This window comes from Hermetia illucens, chromosome 5 (genome assembly GCF_905115235.1).
Source record: "Hermetia illucens chromosome 5, iHerIll2.2.curated.20191125, whole genome shotgun sequence".
In the NCBI taxonomy this organism is placed as follows: domain Eukaryota; kingdom Metazoa; phylum Arthropoda; class Insecta; order Diptera; family Stratiomyidae; genus Hermetia; species Hermetia illucens.
Genome location: NC_051853.1, coordinates 92,116,940 through 92,135,820, shown reverse-complemented (window position 1 = coordinate 92,135,820; position 18,881 = coordinate 92,116,940). Strand labels below are relative to the sequence as shown.

General features: G+C 37.5%; 1 protein-coding gene across 3 annotated transcripts in view; it reads left to right on the top strand.

Annotated features, from left to right (window-relative positions):
* The window catches only part of LOC119656739 (teneurin-a), a 769,843-nt gene that overhangs the window by 578,480 nt on the left and 172,482 nt on the right, over positions 1–18,881 (top strand). For all 3 annotated transcript variants that reach the window (XM_038063287.1, XM_038063286.1, XM_038063288.1), the window contains one exon: positions 9,707–9,914. In XM_038063287.1, the coding sequence (XP_037919215.1) occupies positions 9,707–9,914 (208 nt within the window). The remainder of the gene's footprint in view (positions 1–9,706; positions 9,915–18,881) is intronic.

The following is an 18,881-nucleotide window of genomic DNA, read 5'->3' as shown; positions in this document are numbered from 1 at the left end:
CTACAGCACTAAATCAATCTGCAGGATTTCTGATATTGTTCCAAGATGTGGTGCTTACACATTGGTGTGGAGGTGTACTCTTAAATACTTGAGCTGGATTTCCGGCCTTGCTAAATGAGTAGAACTGGCCCACCTAATGTTCTGGCGAACATAAGTCTGCGTTGCGTTCACCGTTGGTCCGTTGCAAAGTCACCAACTATGGGTTACATTCAGAGTTGCATTAACATGGTCATATACTGTGTCTGCAAACCTGCCAGCAATTATTACAGCTAGATCGTCCACAAATGCTTGTGCGAAAACCCTTGTATCCTCTAGGAGCTATAGTATGTCCATGTCCATTATCTGGAGTAGTAAAAACTAAATTAAAAAGCTTGCGAAAATGCCTGCGGCATTTTACGACGACGAATCTAGGTGAGATATAATTGTTAAAAATGTCTTCCGCAGCCATTCTTTCATTGTTCAATTGAAATTGATTTTCAACTGTTCCTTTTTTGAGCGTTTTGGGAGAGGTGTCCCTATACTTTATAAATTCAAGACATATTTTCCGATTTGGGCCTTAATATTTAAAACTCAATAATTGTCACGTTGGCCTCCTCCATTTTCAGGATGGTATGCATCGAGAGAAAAAAAATATTCATGGTGCTAATTGGAGAAATTGGTTACCACACCAGGCAACATTGTAAGGCTCCCAATTTTATATAAATCATAACAATGTGACACAAAAGTAAAACAAAACAAAATTCCCAATAAAAGGCCAATAATTGAATATGAAAATTACGCCATGAAAACAACATACAAACAACTTTTTATGCTTTCAAAATCGATTTAGCAAAATTGACGACTGCAAATTTGTATGTATCTGATTTTTGAAGTACCCTCCTCCACAGTGTAAACCCCAGTATAAAAATACCATGGTGCCCCCGGCAGTATTCCCATATAAAGTCAACTGTAGAGATGACCCCCTTTCTCGTCGTGAATCTATTCCACCAAAAACGTAATACAGTCCTCTAGGGCGCAGCGTGTACCGCGTTCGCTACCAGTCCATAGTGTCACATCAAACGGCATAACAGCGCGGGCAGCGATCAAAGTCAAACCTCAGAAACGAATCGAAGAAACGAATTGAATTCAAAAAGGGTATTCTCCGTGCAAAGGAAAACAATTCCCTAGAACGTTGTCAATAAATAGGAAAATTCTAAAGTGGAAGGAAATAGAAAAATTTTCTTTGACTAACTTTTATTTGTATTAGGACTAACGTCGTCTCGCATTTTGTCGTATGGGAACGAAATTCACTTGAAAAGGAAGAACTTGATTTTATTGCCTTGTTACCACCCGCGCCTCAGCCACGTCCGATAAATCGCTGCCGTTGCTTTAACGCGCCTCACCTTTGGGGAACCAGTCGACACAGTCACTCAGTCGGCATGTTTTTGTGCAGCTGTTAGAGGTTTCCCGTAAAGGACTCGCACCCCACATTCTTTTCACTATCCTACCGGAGAAAATTTGTTAGTTATGCCGCCATACCCACCACTGGTAGCGGTTTGCAGCCCTTCCTTCTCCCCCAAGTCAAGTCCATTTTGAATTTCTTTAGAAGATATCGATTGAGGAGAGGGTAAGGGTGAGCAGAAATAGGCAAAGAACGTATGCATGTCCTTCCTACACACAATTTTCGTCGTCTCGAAACCGTAAGGATAGTCACTAACTGTCTTCGCCGTACTTCTTTTCACTTTCTTCAGACACAAAATTGATTTATTTGTATTTTATTACATTTCGATATGTCGATGTGTTCAGGGTGTCCCATTTATGGGCTGAAAAGCCATCTCCACTTTATGTGATATTTCGTTTCGTTTGTTCACTGATAGTACGAGTAAGACTCAGCTCCCGCAAGTCCCCCTTCAGCTCCCATCTCTTTCAAAGCCTTCGCCGCCGTTATCGGCAACAATATCAATATATCCTGATGTGCCTTCTATATACCCGCACCAACTCGTCGTCATGTCGGACTCTTGTGAACGGCACAAGGTGACAATAATTTGACAGTCACCGCTGCGTCTCGTTTTTCTTTTCAAGCCGGGAAAAAATCGAAAAGAAATCATCCAAAAAAGAAAAACTAAATTTTGTCAGAATAAAGTGGATATGTTGAATTGGTTATGTCGGAGGCATAGCTGACAGTGATTATAAGTGCACTGTATTATGCAAGTTCACTATATACCAGCCATTTAGGTGTCTCCCGTGACAGGCTCTGGAATATTACCTAAAAGGAGTTTAACGAATGGTTTACATTATTATTATTAGTAATGGATGTTTCGCTGATTCTGACATTAGTCACCCTTGGTTAGTTACATTCAATATAATTGCCTTGGGTTTAGAAAAGCAAAATCTGGAACGAGAACTTTTAAGAGAGAACCTAAACAAAGTTTCGCAAAGCCGTGTGGGCGTGTTTGACGCACTATGTCCCACGCGATTTCATCTTCACTATGTCTTCTTCCGTTCTACCAAGCTATTTTGCTCTCCCCAAATTGAAATGCTCTTTTGAAACTTTTAGTATTGAAGTATCCTTAAATCCGAGCCCTGCCCTGCCCTTTATGACAAAACACATGAATTTTGCACCATCAAATCAAATCCAAATTTGCTAATCAAAGGATCATGAAATTTAAATAAACTTTTAAACATATTTCACTCAAACAAAGCTGAAATCACGGTTAACCTCTTCCACTCTCGTACATCACGAACTATCGCAAGCATAAAAGGGATAAAACTTGCAACAATTCGTTTTCCTCGAAGCAACCTCGTTCTTTTGAAAACCTCACTAGTGCCCTCCCATGCATATCAAATATTGATGAGAGCCGTAGCAGAACGAAGGAAAAGATACTCGTGCTTTGTGAATGCTTCTTCATCATAGGAAATCTGTACTGCAACGACGATTTACCCTCTCCGGCGACGATTTATTACACAGAAGCCAAGGAGCCGGCTAATATTTGTGGGGTAGCACCGTGGCATGACATTCATCCCCTTCTCGAAATGGTTGCCCTTTGAAAAATCATCATCGGATTTGATTAAAGGTAAAAGCAATATTTTAAAGAGAAACAGGACGAACGAGCAGCCAGCACTTCATCGGTACTATTTATTAAATTATTAATGTGAAATTTCATAAACTTGCTGTTAAGGACTCACTTTTAAGGCGAAGCGAATAAATGAAATGAAGTTTCGTATTTTTTATTGGATTTGGTTGTGAAATAGAAGAAATGGACTCGTGATTTTCCACTCCCTCTCATTCAATAAGGAATGGATAAAGGAATTTGAAGTGATTTGATGTTGCCAGAAAGGGCGTTGCCGAGTGAATATAAAAGATGCATTTAGCTCTCGCAACGCTTGGTAATTTATTTCTTGTATTGTGTTACAATTCGATTTACTCGCAATTGGATGAGAGGGATCAGAAGCAAGCAAGGCCACTTTGATCTTTACTAATTTTATTTCCGCGATACTTTGAGTAAGCTAAGTGATATTTCGATCACGATGCAGGTACGGGGTTTCACCTTGACTTCATCAAAGGCCTACCCTGTCTGGAATGAAAACAAAGGGCTCATTTCATCTGAACTACGTTATAATATGAAAAGGAAAAATTCCTGGTTTTTATTGAAGCCGAAGTCTAGAATCCTAAAGCTATCTGAATATTTCTCTTCTATACGGAGGCCACTGCACAATTAATCCTATTACCCAACAAATTCCATGCTCTAACCTTTTTTCAATATTTTCAATCTAACGATAATATATGTACCGCACAGACAGTACGCCTGAATAGTCTTTTAATTGAAATTATTCTATTAATCATGGGCAAAATATGATTGACTCCCTCTCAATTACTGTATAGACAACTGCCGCCCTTTTATTAAATCTCCCACTCCAGCTTACACTTTCCCTGTGGAAGCTTTGCTACTCCGCATCATTCATTCCTTGCGTATCTTATTGACTTGTTTTTCTATATACGTTTATCAATCATCTACATACAGCGCTTCCAGTGAAAATGCATAGATGAAAAACATATCTTCCTTTGGCATTCCCTATCTAATTATATTCCATTTTTTATGTCTCCTCGGATTGCTTTCGAGCGAGGTTGAAAATACATAAATCCATTCAAGGGAATAAATAACAAACCCTTCAGGAAACAAGCTATCAATATAGTTGACTTGTGAGTTCGTCCTGTACACCATTATATACGTAATAGTACAAGGAAGCGTGCAAGACTTCGTTATTGTGTAACCCTACAATTTGTAGTCCTTCGGGAGTGGGAAAAAACTGTCCGTCCGAGTATAATAAAAATAGGGAGCAAATTGCCTATAATAAAAGTTAGAAGTCATTTAATATATAAATGCCGTTGGTGGGCAAGATCGGGTTTTAATTATTTTTTCCATTCAACACCCGTAATTTGCCTACTTCCAATTTAAATGGGATTTGCATAAAGTTCCTTGTTTATTTGGAGCTGTATAGCTGTTGGATTGACTTGACAATTGAGTCATTTGAATTGGAAATGAAGCTTGGAAGTCCCTAAGTAAAGGAAGCAACAGGAATAATGAAATGGAGTAAACATATTTATTGTGAGGCCAACCTTAAGTATTTGATCCGGGCACCTATATGGTAACGACGGAAAATAGGTTGATATTGTCCTATTCCCGGGGAAGTTTTATTTATTAAAACATGCAGTGTTTCGCGGGCCAGTCCACTGCTTCTTCAAAATTTACCAGGCAGTTGATGAAAAATTTGTGCGATGGGGAAAGTGTCAACCTATTTTTCTATTATTTCGAAAACGCGAGACAAAAGACGGCAGAAATGTGTGTATTTTGAGTGCTATAATAATATTTGTAGATTGTTCTTGTAAACATCATTTCTAAATTAGATCCAGAAAAGAATTAATCCTCGCCAGTTGCTATCATTCCGTCTGAAATCCCGTCGCGAAATTAGGAGGCTTTGCCCTGTGTGGCACATAGCCCGGTAGTATGGAAAAGATAAGCCACAAAAAGCCAGCTTCCATGTTTCTAAAGCGCACTTCACTGAATGTGATGATTGTGCAACAACTGTACTTGTTCAAAAATTTTGGGCATAAAGGCAGAAGCAACTCTTCAAATACTGGCTCATTTCTACCCTGTGAGCAGTAACATACGTGGTTTCCATTTACCCAACAGATACGGTTGTTATCCACCTTTCGGTGGGGTATAACGCGTCAAAAACATCAACGCCCCAACCCATCCCAGGACCTGTAGAGGCATCTGCACTCCTTCTCTGCTATTCTGGATTTTAGGCAAGGCAGCGAAAGCGGATCTAGTTCTGTTAATGCCGAAACGATTGAAACAATTATCCCCTTGTTCCATTCTTTTGGAAAGGTTTCGAATTCCCAAAAGTGTCGTACGAGGGGAAGTAGAACATTTGCAGAAACTGCAGGTGCAAGCATAACTAACTTTACGGGGAGAACGTCGAAATCCGTGGTTTTACTCTAATGTGGAATATTCTTTTGAAGGCATTACGTTCTGCGGCATCTTCTGCTTCCCTAACCAGCGCAATAACAAATTCTCTATTGCCACAGCGCAGAAAATGTTAAACAGCCTGGGACTTTACACGGTATCGGAATTCGAATACCTCACACCCGCCATCACTTGTATTTTATTATTATTCTGTTGAGGGAAAGTCACACCGCGTCTTTGAAGAACTATTGTGCCCCTTTTACTGGTTATAGTGTACCTATTGATCATAGCATCTCAAGCAGGCCTATAACCGTTAGGAACTTCAGTATGTTCCCTACTTCCAGATTTTTGAGCTTTGCATCTGGTATTCAGTGTTCTCCCAGATGCCTCGACCTACTTTGCACAAGTGCCGGACACTGTCCCAGGACGCGTATAGAGGTTTCGTCCTCCTCCTCACAAAACCTGCAGGCAGTGTCCGTAGATATCCCTAGCTTCCCTAGGTGATAGTTCAGCCGACAATGATCAGTGAGAATTTCCACTGATTCGAAGGTTTTTTTGGTGAAGTTTAAGCAATCCTTTGTGCGCATGGGTTCGTATCCCCCAATAAGCACCCTGGACTGCTCCATCCCTGGTAGGCCCGCCCAGTATAGTTCCCTCATCCGTACATTAATCCGCTTCCACAATTCGGCAGTCGCAGAGCAACTTACTCCCTCTCGTTTTGCTCAAGGGATTCCTCTTTTTGGGCTTGCCACCCCAGGTTCAAAAATTAAAATGGGACTACGACGGCTTACGGGCAAAGGCAACTCCACAGGCGCTGTATCTTCTCTGCCCTGGGATCAGCGTGAGCGAAGCGATTCGCAGGTGTTATACGCTCCTTTGGGTAATTTGCAAAACACAACACCAAGGCAGAAATATAACAATAATAATCGTTGACGTAATAATCCTTAAAGCGTGTTCAAGACCGCAACAGTGCACTACAGTATACTGTAGGAGGGCTCGCCCGAGATTATTACCCTGATTTGGCTCAGGTACGCATTTGCAGCTGAGTCGACTGCTATCCGACTTCTAGTCACGATAACAAATCCCTCTGCTACCAGTGAGATTTGAGCAATTACTAATTAATATAACAAAATTCATTACATTGAAAAATAATATGTAAGTTACCGGGAAATGGTCAAAACCCCGACAAGGTTAGCTTTGTTTGCATATTTAAGTTTCGTTTTTATTGGGAGAAGACCATGTGGTCAACCTCAGCGCTTCGGTTGGCTTCGCTGAAGAACTGGCTGTTCTCTAGTAGCTTACATCTTTTGGCATCTAATATAAAGTCATTTGGGCTTACTCTTTTCAGTCGTCTCATTATATTAACGTTATCAACCAATTTTTGGACTTCATTTAATTTTATTTTCCATTGCTTGATCCATTCTACAATGTTTTCAGTAGCTATTTGTAACTTTTCACCCGTGGTAAGGATGTCAGTGTGTATATCGTTGGTATACAAATGGTATTGGGTCCAAAACACCACCTCACGGTACACCAGCTGCATTTTTTTTCAGTTCAGAGTAGGTTCCTATTTCACTCTATAGCGGTATTTCACTCTGAATAGCCGCTCTGATACAAGATGATTTTCAGATACCGAAAAATTCTTCCGGGAGGTCCCTATGCAACAGATCTTGGTGCCACACATTATCAGACGCCTGGGTGGCAACGAGAAAAATGGCTGAACCCACCTGGTTTTTTCGGCCACTTTCGATTTTCAAGGCACGTATTTTCATCTGAAAGCTGCATTATTTATTTATAACAATGATTAGACCCTTCTCTGGTAATTCTTTCAGTATTCTCCTTCTAATAAGTTCATAGCCAGGAACTTCATTTAGTCTTATACGGCGTATTGGGTAATGGTCCATTTTTTTGACTGGGCTTAAGCATGTAGACGCTTGTATATCTAGAGGCGGCAGGGTGCTTTCTAGATTACTTACTCAATGCAGAGCGAACCCATTGTCCGTTTTCCTGCTTAATAGCTGCGATTTGTTATCTGGGTGTTTTTAGATCTTTCGCAGCCTTCCGCAGTGAGTAGCCTGTGTATTTTTGTGCTGTCAGATTTGAGATTTATCTGCTGAAGAACTCGTTTTTGGTGGTGATGTACATTTTGACTCCTTATTCGCCCCCTTTACAATTCATGTTGAAACTCATATCAGATTCAGAATCGGGATCTCTCATTTGATGCCCCACATAAAGCTTAATGTAAATTTATTTGTTTTACACAAAACCTTATTAAAATCAATTCACCCACTTTTCCGAATGAAATTTGGTGTACCTTTGGGAACTATAAAATCCCACGCATAGAGTGGGTGATACAAATTTACGTGGAGATTATTGGGGAATGTGAATTTTTTTTCATTCACGTTCCCATATTACCAACTTTTAGAAATTGTTTGAAAACCCACCTTAAGTTCATCCTAAGAGTACCAAATTTTGCATGTCTAACATATGCATGTCAAGTTTCGTAGATCCGGTCATTAGAGTTAACTTGTCAGTTTCGAAGAAATGGAAATAAGATGCTGACGTCCCAATTAATGAGAATAATTGATATTCGAGTGAAATATTAAAGTCTCCTATGTGAAGAAGTTACTTCTCTCCAACCGTTTTACCTTTTGCTGCTATTGGGGGAACCCTTTTTGTCTCTGTTTTGGCGAACTTCTTCACATTTGCTAATAATGGCGCACTCCTAGTGTGGAAGCGTATGGAATTAGCTATAATCGATAAAGTACTGTGTAGAGCTACCTACGCAGTTGAATTTTAAGTTATTATGCAAGTGCAACTGCCACACACTCAAAGTTCCTCATATAGAGAAACACGAACCTTTTATACCTGAAGCGTCCAGCCGACTTGTTATATTTTTTTATTAAGGCTTTTAGCTTGTTTGTCAGAAAGTTTAGGGTTTTTCTTCTTTCCTTTTACGATCTTACACTATAGTTTGCGAGTTCAACGTTTCTCTGCAAATAATTCATTAATCTCTGCAGGACAGGTCAGTGCAGTTTTTAATCAGTCCATTATGAGGAGCGGGAGTGCTTTTCTAGGCCGCCTCTTGTACAGTAAATCGATCTCCCCCTCGAGTTGATAAGCAGCGTTGATTTGGTCATTCAGTCATAAACTTTTTCTTGGACGTACATTTCGAAGCTGCCTAATTTGTTTATCTATTAGTCAGCCTGCGAGGACAATGTTTTCTCGTCATTTTTTCGCTACAGCATTATGACAGGCGAGTGAACAGACATCATGTTTTCATGGATGTATTCGTGTGGTAGCCCCTGTTACGAAGAAATCAGTGACATTGGGTGTTTTTTTCACGTCGGGCGACCAGTATGTACGCTTATCACTGGAGTGCAAATTGCACTTTTGTGCTCTTCCTACTTCAAATAATGCTCTGCCTCTGGATATTGGTAACTTAGATCTCAATAATCCATTTTTTGCTTTAAACTTAGCTCATAAAATGAAGGAGCTTCCGATGAATTGGAAGAGTCGAACGAAATCTCCTTTTTTAACATCAGATCTTGGAAGATAGTATATTGAAGAGATGAGATGATATGAGCAAAAAACACAAATTTTGGCGTTCGTCGGTCCCATGAGGTGGTTTTCTGAAATAACGCTTACTCCTATCTTCTCAGTATTAAAAAAGACTGCTGTGGCAGTCCATTTGCAATCCACGTTATGATTTTCAAGACATTTGTCATTTGCTTTTCTTGGTTTATTTTTGCCTTCTTACGTTATAATGTTTAAGTTTTTCAAAAATTTGTTCGATTCCTATTTGTTGTTCGTCAAGTCCTCTATTTAAAATGTCAAGTCTATCTATAGCAGTTTTCAGTATTCGATTATCATCGTCATTTTCTTTGGTTAGTACACCTTCCCTTAACACCTGTTAGTATGCTATTTTATCACATGTAACAACAGGCGTTGGGTTGATTTTGAGTAAAACGCGTTTGAAAATAACAATGTTTCACTCGCAATTACGAAAAAAATACAGTATTTGTAAATATGCTATTTTGCAGTGTATTCTGGGATTGTTAAATTAACGATCTATACAATAAAAAAATTCGATTCTGATAACCTCCTAATATGGTTTTCCAGTTAGACGATTTGATGCGATTTGTAACTTTCTAGTAAAACAATTTCCTGTTTATGCTATAGCAACGAAATCCTATAAGTAGAGACCTTTACAAAGGCGTACCATATTTGACACAAACATTTCCTTTTATTCGTTGCAGATGGAATGACGGATTGCTCGGACAGTGAATGTTGTTCACATCCAGCATGCTCCGAGCATATTATGTGCTTGTCATCCAACGATCCTGTAGAAGTGCTTTTACGAAAGCAACCGCCATCCGTAACAGCTTCCTTTTACCAAAGAGTGAAGTTCCTTATCGAGGAGAATTCAGTCCAATCATACGCCCATATGGACGAGTACAGTGAAAGGTAAGTTGGTTTGATTCCTTTTATACGTATATATATGTTTGTATCTTTGGTAAATATGTAAATTCTAAAGAGATACCAGATATTTCCTAAGAAAACAGAACATAACAAAAAACTATGCAAAGAAACAGTTCTATGGTGTTATCCGTTTCTGTTACTTTGTTCTTGCATTTTTAATTGATAGTCATCAAGTGATATTAAATACTTTTAGGATGAAAGCATTATGTTTCATTGATTGCGTTTCATTTTATTTTCAACTTATTATCATTAGATAATTTCATAAAATTTTAATATCAATTATCGAACTGGAAATCCCTGATGATCTAACAATTGTATAGTTTTTCACAATGAAGGTGAAGGAGAAGAGGAAATTTGATTTTCCTCTGATACTTTTGAATGAATTGTTACATTCAATTACCATTTAACGGTTCTCTTTTTCGTTTCTTATTTGCTTTGAACATAAGATTTGTGTACTGTTCGCTATGATAAACTTATCAAAGTTAGCTTAGGACTATATAGAAAGTTTCATATGATTTCTTACAAGAAAATGCAAGAAAAGAAAAAAGCTCAAAATTAGAATTTCGTTTATTTTAGTAATAATCAGGATCAGTTATTTTTTATATAGAATCAAAAAACCAAAATGTTGACCCAGTATTTCCTTTCATATCCTTGCAGCCAATATCCCTCAGTGTTGGTCTATCATTTATTCAGTTCCATTTTGAGGATTTAATTGTTTGTATTCACTTAATAATTTCAATCACAAAAAAAAATAATTGCAAAAATGTCGATGTGCCTGAGATGATCATAAATACGAACTGTATTTATTTTTATATTGGATTTTTCCCCGAATGTAATTTGTTGAAACCGACAAAAAAGGAAATTCATTTATCCCTTAAAATCCATTTTAATGCACTGTAAATTGAAATTTATTTTTAAATTCGATTATTTGCTTTTATAAATTTACAGTACGGTGATGGTATGTTGTAATGTAGACAAATACAATCGAAATAAATAAGTAATCAAAGAATTTTTGAGCTTTTTCCTTTCTTGCTTTACATCTCAAAATACATTTCATTTTATTATTCATATGTTTCGAAGCCAATTCTCGCCGACATTGCTAAGTTTAACGTTTTGTACACGAAACCAAATGGGAGTTAGCTAGCCGAGAATGTGTCTCTAGAAAATATTTAATTTTTAGTTATGCAAGAAAAAAGCTCGAAAATTATCGAATACATGCAATTAAATCCTCTGTCCAATGGAAGAAAGAACTGTGTTCAATGAAAAGTATGAACAAATTACAAATGATAGCATTTCATTGAGTATGTGTATTGTCTAATGTTTTACATCCTTGTGTTCGTCTTACCCTTCATGTTTCGTGTAAATTTAAAACAATAACAAATCTGAAGACGATTCGTAACTAACAAAGTAAAACGCTCGTACAGAATTATGCGTGATGCAAATATAAATTTGGGAAAGAGCATGCGAACCGCGCTGCAAGCATCCTTTCGCCAAATCCATCGTTTTGAGTTATATGGGAATATTCACTAAATGTGTATTCAGTTATTCCTTAGTGACATGTTTGAAGTGTTATGATTTTTCGGTATATTTCTTTTGGTTTGACAAGGTTTATTTTTCTTTGAACTTACACCACCGAATTCTATCCCCAGAAGTGTTATTTTCACATGAAGCTTCCATGCTTTTAGTATTATGCAAATCATATAATTTCTCTATTTTTCCTCGAAATGCTAGACACCACTAATTAGTTTGTTAATGAAAACGGTGCTCAAAATGTAGTCTGATCAAAATTGAGCAACTTTAGCAGGGATGTTTATAGGGTGCCAAAGGGTAATCCTCCTTATTAATATTTGGCTTTATGGAAAGAAATAGTTTTTCGCCTTGCGGCCTTTCACAATATCCTCGATTTGAATTCTTTAAGAAATATTACTACTTTCAATTCTATTTTCCACCTAAAGAAGTATCTTTAGAGAAAATACTGCTATTTTAGTTTGATATTTTTACTAACAAATTTCGTATAAAGGAGCAGTATATTTAACATGCTACTCTATGATAAAGGATAATGTTTAATAGTACTTGCCAATAGCTCAATCACAACTCTTTGTTGTGTAGCTAAATAAACGGTTTAGTTTGCAACCAAAATCTTGCATCCATAATAATCCAGTGATTGATTAATTCAATCTCACTCAAGCCCTTCACCCTTAAATTCTAGTTGAAAAGAAAAAAATATTTTACAAATCATATTAACACATAAATCCACAATATCGCATGGTGTTTCAGATATAATTCATTGCAAAGAAAAGCTAGTATTAACAACTAGACAACTAGGCAGTTACATGAAATATTTCAAACTTACAAACGCTTTATTTGCCGTTATAAATAATTTGCCTGTTTGAAAATATCTTTTTCTTTGAAAAATACATTTCTCAGTTACATTTTGTCTTCCTAATCTACAGATTCAAATCAAATGCTCATCTTAACTATAGAATCAAATACAGGAAATTTTACTCCATTTTCTACTTCGTTTTTCATGACCTTAGTTGACCGCCTCATCTTTTGTTGTTGTATTGATTTTCAATTTTCGGTTTACCTTTCACTATTCCACAATCTCAATATAATCATTGAATTTTAGTCATTATAGAAAACGCTGTGATTTTTTGACAGCACAATGAGCTGTAGATATAAAAATCTATTTTTTTTTTGTTTTGCGCGAAAACGGAAGAAAAGCATTGTTCAATTCTTCGGCAATGTAAAAAATGAAACAAGGACATAAAACAATTGAAAAAAATGTTTAGTAAATTTCGGTTAAATTGTGTTATCAAAGCAATCAAATTTTGTAGGATGCTTTAGAGAAAAGATACTTTTTGAAAGTATTTAGATATAGTTTAGAGAAATAAGTCAACCAGAAACACACGGGTTAGGTTTTAATCTTGGGATCAATTTAAATGTGAAAGCTGCAGGAGAAATCTTTATTTAGTTTTTCAGAGTGTGCATACTTTCTTTTTGTTTTCAACGCATTATTAAGAGTATATTATCAAAATCAAAATATAATATAAGTAGGTGTGCATCTATTAGGATGAGTGTGTTGATAAATGAATTTATTCCATTTTATTTTCAACTGCTTTCGAAACAAGCTAAATTTGAATATACTTTGAGTGAAGCCGTCTTGTTTTCTGTCTAATATTGTATGTTTGGCAATTTTTATCGTTTGTTTACGTGACATACTGTTTTCAGTTTTTTCTCCAATATGGCTAGGTAATTTTATTTTCTCTGCTCTATGGAAGATAATCATTATTTCAATATATGCGTATTTATTATGTAAGATAAACCAATACAAATTCAGAAGCTTAGAACTTTGACCTCCAAGCTATCATAAAAACAATTCACAATCACACATACACATCATTAGAGATAAATGAATAACAAAATTTTTCACATAAGAATTGATGTAATTTCGATATATCTACGAGACGCTTTGCCCGGTATTATAGTCTCAATTGTGACTATCTATCTAAAGTTTGAAACGGATTAATCCGTTTTTAGAATTCTGCTTACAACGCAATTGAAGTTAATATAATTTTGCGTGGTTGAAATTTTAAATTGGAAAGATGTCGTGTTAACAGTTATAACGAATTTCTCGCCTCATTGTACAACTATCACAAATTTCAGCTTATAAATTAGTTTTATACATTCTGAAAAAACGGATGATCTATCGTTTTCAAAGCTTATTAAGGAGAAAAAAAAAGAATTTCACTCTACTTCTTCTTTCTATGCTGCGGTCCGATGTCGATACTTGGCCTCCCAAAGTCGAAGTCTCCATATTTCTTTTGTTCTTCTTGTCTTTTGTTCGGCGAACCTTCTCATCCGTTCCCTTTAATTAAGGTAGGCACCTGGGAGACAGAATTTTTCTATCATTGACACGCTCTACATGTGCTGCCCAATGTAGTTGTTGAATCTTCTGACTTTCCGTAGATACAACTCAGTGTTCTATGTCATTCATCATCCGACGCCTATCTTCACTGGGCCTAAAATTCTCCAGAGGTCTCGAAACCATTTCGCTCTCCGGCCTGGTTTATCTTCTACACCTGACTGCTGTAACGCAAGACCAGCCCAATCAAAGTTTTGTAAATTGGGAACTTTATTTTTCTATTGGGACTTTCATTTTTTCAGAATTGACAGCATGCTGCAAAATATTTTATTGGCAAGCATGATGCGAATGTTGATTTCGTCCATTTCGATGCTGTTCTGTCTGAGAGTTACGCACAACTACACAACTGTCGACTTGTTTGAATCGGTAATAATAATATTGGCATAGAGGAAAGTAATACAACCTCCTTCAAAATTTTCCTCTTTGATGGTAGTGCTGTTAGCCATATACGTAACATATCGATCAATCCTATAACCACCGGGAGTTTTAAGATGTTTCCTACTTCAAGATGTTTGAACTTAACAATTAATATTAACTATTTCCCCCGTCATAACACAAGTACCGCATACGGCCCCAAAATATATATGGAGGTTACTCACTTTCGTCGCAAATCATGCAGGCAATATCCTCAGGAATCGCTAGCTTGCAATTTAGCCTGCAGTGACCCGCAAGTTTCTCCACTATGATCCTAAGAGTTTTTTTTAATAAGGTTTAAACAATTCTGTGAGCGCCTTGGTTCATGTTCCCCCATGATTAGCCTGGACTATTCCAGCCCTGGTAAGACCTTACTCTTCCTTTTCTTTCATTATTGTCATGGCCATGAATCCCTTCCCAACTGGGATCTGGTCCGTTCACTGGCGTTTCTGCGCCTTTGATTGGCACCTCATCCGCTGCTTCGTTGCCTTCTTATCCCATGGTATCCAGAACTTATTATACGATTCAAAAGTATACAATCTGTTACGCAATTCCCATAGCAGTTTAAAGTTCTCCTGGTTAATTATAGGTATCTTGATATTTGCGTGATTGTTGGTTATAATTGCAATATTCTGTCCCCTATAATTCCTCTGCAATTTACACCAGAGTTCGACGTATATTCGCGCATGAAATATACACGTATGCTTACCCGTTGACTCGAAGTACATTTTCCTTGTACCATTGACACCTGCCCCTTCTGCTGTGAGGGGCCTGTCAGTTAACATGTAATTAGTTGCTGGTTTAAGCCATAGGTTATTGCTATGCTTCCCCAATCTGCACTTTTACTCTATCGTGTTTTATATTTCTTGGCGAAATGTAACTTCATTGCCGTGTTATCCCTCGATATCATTAATTTGGGATAGTCATCGATTTGGTAGCTCTCCGCCTCACTGATACGCCATTCCCTAGATTGTCTTTCTTGTATGTGAAGATGAAGAGGAGCCAATCCCAGAGTCATCTCCTCGGATGCGGTGGCCTCATTGCCCCATGATAAACACAAAAGCTTATTTTTGAAGGGAGCTACTCCTGGACTATTTTGCGTTATTCGGTTCTATCTGCTCAGATGTCCGCCCCGTAGGTAATCACTAGCCATACTACGGCAGTATATGTCCAGCGTATTGTTTTCGGAATGCTTTCTTATTTTAAAAAAGAAAAGAATCCTATCCTGCCTTTACTATCCTTAGTGAGGCTCGGAAAATGGGCATCTGGACTTTTGCTGGGAAGATCTCATCTACTACGAGCGATTTCAGCGAAATTTTAACCGTTTAGAGTCACATTTTGCCTGACTGACGTCTTCCTTTTGGGCAGTTTGCTTCATGTTTTTGGTCTTCTCTTCATTTATTTTTAAGCCAAACTCCTTCGTTACGTTCGGAATTCGAAGTCTGTGTCTTTACTTCAGCACTAGACAGATTCGTTATCATTCTGGCAAGTCTAGCAAGTTTTACTGGCACTTCAAATTGAGGAAATATTTTCTGCGTTACCGAGCCATCGATGTTTAACGTCAGCGCTTCGCAGCAGAATTTATCTCCTTCCCTATAAATAGGATAAATCACACTTTCGCGCCAATCTTCCGGTATACTTTCGTCAGATCAAATAGTGTCTGTGAATTCATTAAGCTTAGTAAGTAGTATTCACATCACTTCCCGATAATTTCGTTTCCTGGACCGCTAAGATATCTGCCTTGTACTTTCTAAACTGTTCAATTAGTGCTCCATGAGCGAGAGTGTTGAAAATTCAAAACATGTTTGCGGTTTGAAACTAGGAGCTCTTTTCCGTTGTCTATGTTATATTTTCGACCCGAGCCGAGGCTCTGAATCAAGTTCCGAGACATTATAATATAGTGAACAGCCCTGCTCATCTCTCTATTAGGGACCTGAGAACCTTAACTGTTAATGATTTCGTCTTCAGGGCCGCCAACATATATATCTCATAGCTTTCAATCTGCTCATTTTTTGCTCTAACAACGCCAATTCTAAATATGACGTACACGTTCCATACTCCTCATAGTATTTCAGCTCCGATTCGATGCTCAGTTTCGAGGACAATATTATATTGTAAACAGATTATTAGCAAGTTGTCCAGACCTCAATCTGAAGGACCAAAGGATACCACCTTGCAGATGAGAGAAAGATTTGGTAGTAGGCTGTAGATGGGCATTTATTAAGAATTGAGGCACATATTGCCGTTTAATCCCCTGAATTAAGTTTGATTACGTCAGAATTTGAAAAAAATCAGATTAACACTTTAAATTCATTATATAATAATTAGTTAACAGCTATAATATAATAGGTTCATCTAAGCTCGTCCACCACCATATACTCACCACAGCTAAAGAGCATGACTTAATTGAACTTCACAGTCACAATTTGTTGCTGCATCGTCCTATCGGTTTCCACTATGTAGACTTTTCCGCAGGAGCAAGGAATTTGATATGCCTCTAGTGTGTAAATTGGCGGATTCTAGTCCTTCACGGTTTTTCAACATTTGCCCTTTTTGGTTGGGGGCTTGAAGAAGGTGTAAATTTTTTGTTTCGTTTATGTAAAGGAATTTCGCGGCTGTTGTTGCTTCGAGTTCGTTCTGTACATCCGTTATCTCATTGGGGCTCGTTTGCTTCTCAATAACGCCTGCCTGGACGTGTATCCGTTGAGGATGAACGCTTCCCTTGCCTTACAAAATCCGAAAAATATAAACATAATGAGAAATCGAGAATCGTCCTAGGACCGCAATAATTTGCAGGACCAACTTACTATTTCCTCCTAGTGCATGGTTCAGCATTTTTTGGACAAATACTCAACTTTTTAAAAAGTTTGATCACAGTTTCGTGCAAAGACAAGTTTATCAGATGCTGCCCTGCAATATGTTAATTCAAAAACATCCAAATATGCTAATTCAAAAACACAGCATGGGTATGAATTATGTCGACTGAAAACCACGAGTTTAAATCTTGACTAGTCCCCCGGAGAAAAGAGCGCGATCACATGTTGATGGCATAGCAACCTTCCTGAAGCATCCGCAAATATTTTCAATAAGCGTGATAATCACATTGTCTTTGTGATCACAAGAAAGGCAAGCTTACAATGTTATTTGGCTGACATTTAAAATCACGTCTGAAGAATTACACTTATCCCGGGAAAAGTTTCAATTGCTTTTTGTTTCCATCTTTCATCCGCAGCTGCGGTACGATAGGTTGCCGAAGGATTCCTTAGAGATGGAATATTAAAATGGCGTTGTTCAATCTACAGTCCACCTTAATATCAATTATTAAAGGAAACCTTCCTGCAAAACCATAGTATAGTGCTCATTATTGGATCCATAACAACTCCCTGAATCTCTTATTCCTTGTCAGCTCAGAGCCTCACGGCAAACATGCAAATAAAATTATTAAAATTTTCACTATCCACTTCAGCGTTAAAATTAAATAAAACCAAACTCAGACGCATCTCATGCCATCACGATTCCATCCACCACCGCAGCCATCCTTCGTCTTAACATTTAATTGCTACATTGAGAAAAACAATATAAGATATTTTACAAAGTCATGAATTTGTTGAATTTGCAAATTTATTTCAACGGTAAGAAAATTTCCCGCCCGGGGCTTCTTTATATATGCATAAGCTTGTACACAACAAGAAAAAAGGTAGTACAACGTTTTTGGTCGTTATAAGAAGGTAAATGATATAGATGTGCATGTATAGGTGGATTGGTGGTAGGTTCGTGTATCTCAAGGAGAAAACGCTTCTGTGTCGAAAAAGTCCTTTTTAATTTAAGTCCTACCCTGCTTATTTTGCACACTCTGCCATGGACATTGAGTCAGGCAGAAAATGGGACAATTCTAATTTACATAAGCACAAGCAAGATAAGCGCTTACCTTAATATTTTAAGTGTCAGTAGGAATGTCCCTTAGCGATATACCAGATTAAAACGACTTAAGAGGATAAAAAGAAAATAACCAGAAACTTTAATATAAATTACATACGCGCGTGTATAAATGTATGTGGAGTCAGTTTCTTGTTAGACAGCCGTGTAGGATTAACCTTAAACAGGACTTCAGGATCTGTGGGAAGTTATTCACCGTTCCTCATTCCTCAATTAGACAAGAGTAGGTAAAGAAGAAACTCACATTCGCCAGACATTCCTTGTGATCCGTACATCCATCTAAACAGAATATTTAAGTCAGACCCTCGTAAAGTCAAGCAAGCATATCGAAATTACATCAATGCATTAGTATGATAAAAAGCATAAATTCATCCATACACACAAAGTCACATTCACCCACTACATACATAGACCATTTACTATGTCACATAATTTATTTGCACTCACTTTTCCCACAAAATGCATAACTTGCTCCAGCCCTTCACCATCAACATTCCAATTACACTTTACGGGATTAACCGTCCCAGAAAAAAATGAAGGACAAATCTAAATATTTTGTACCTCAACTAATGTTGAAAGTTCTAATTACATAATTACATTTTTCTTTTTTCTATATTTTTTATATATTTTTTGTCCTGTCTTCTCTGTGTCCCTGTCGATGTGCCGTGTGACGATCG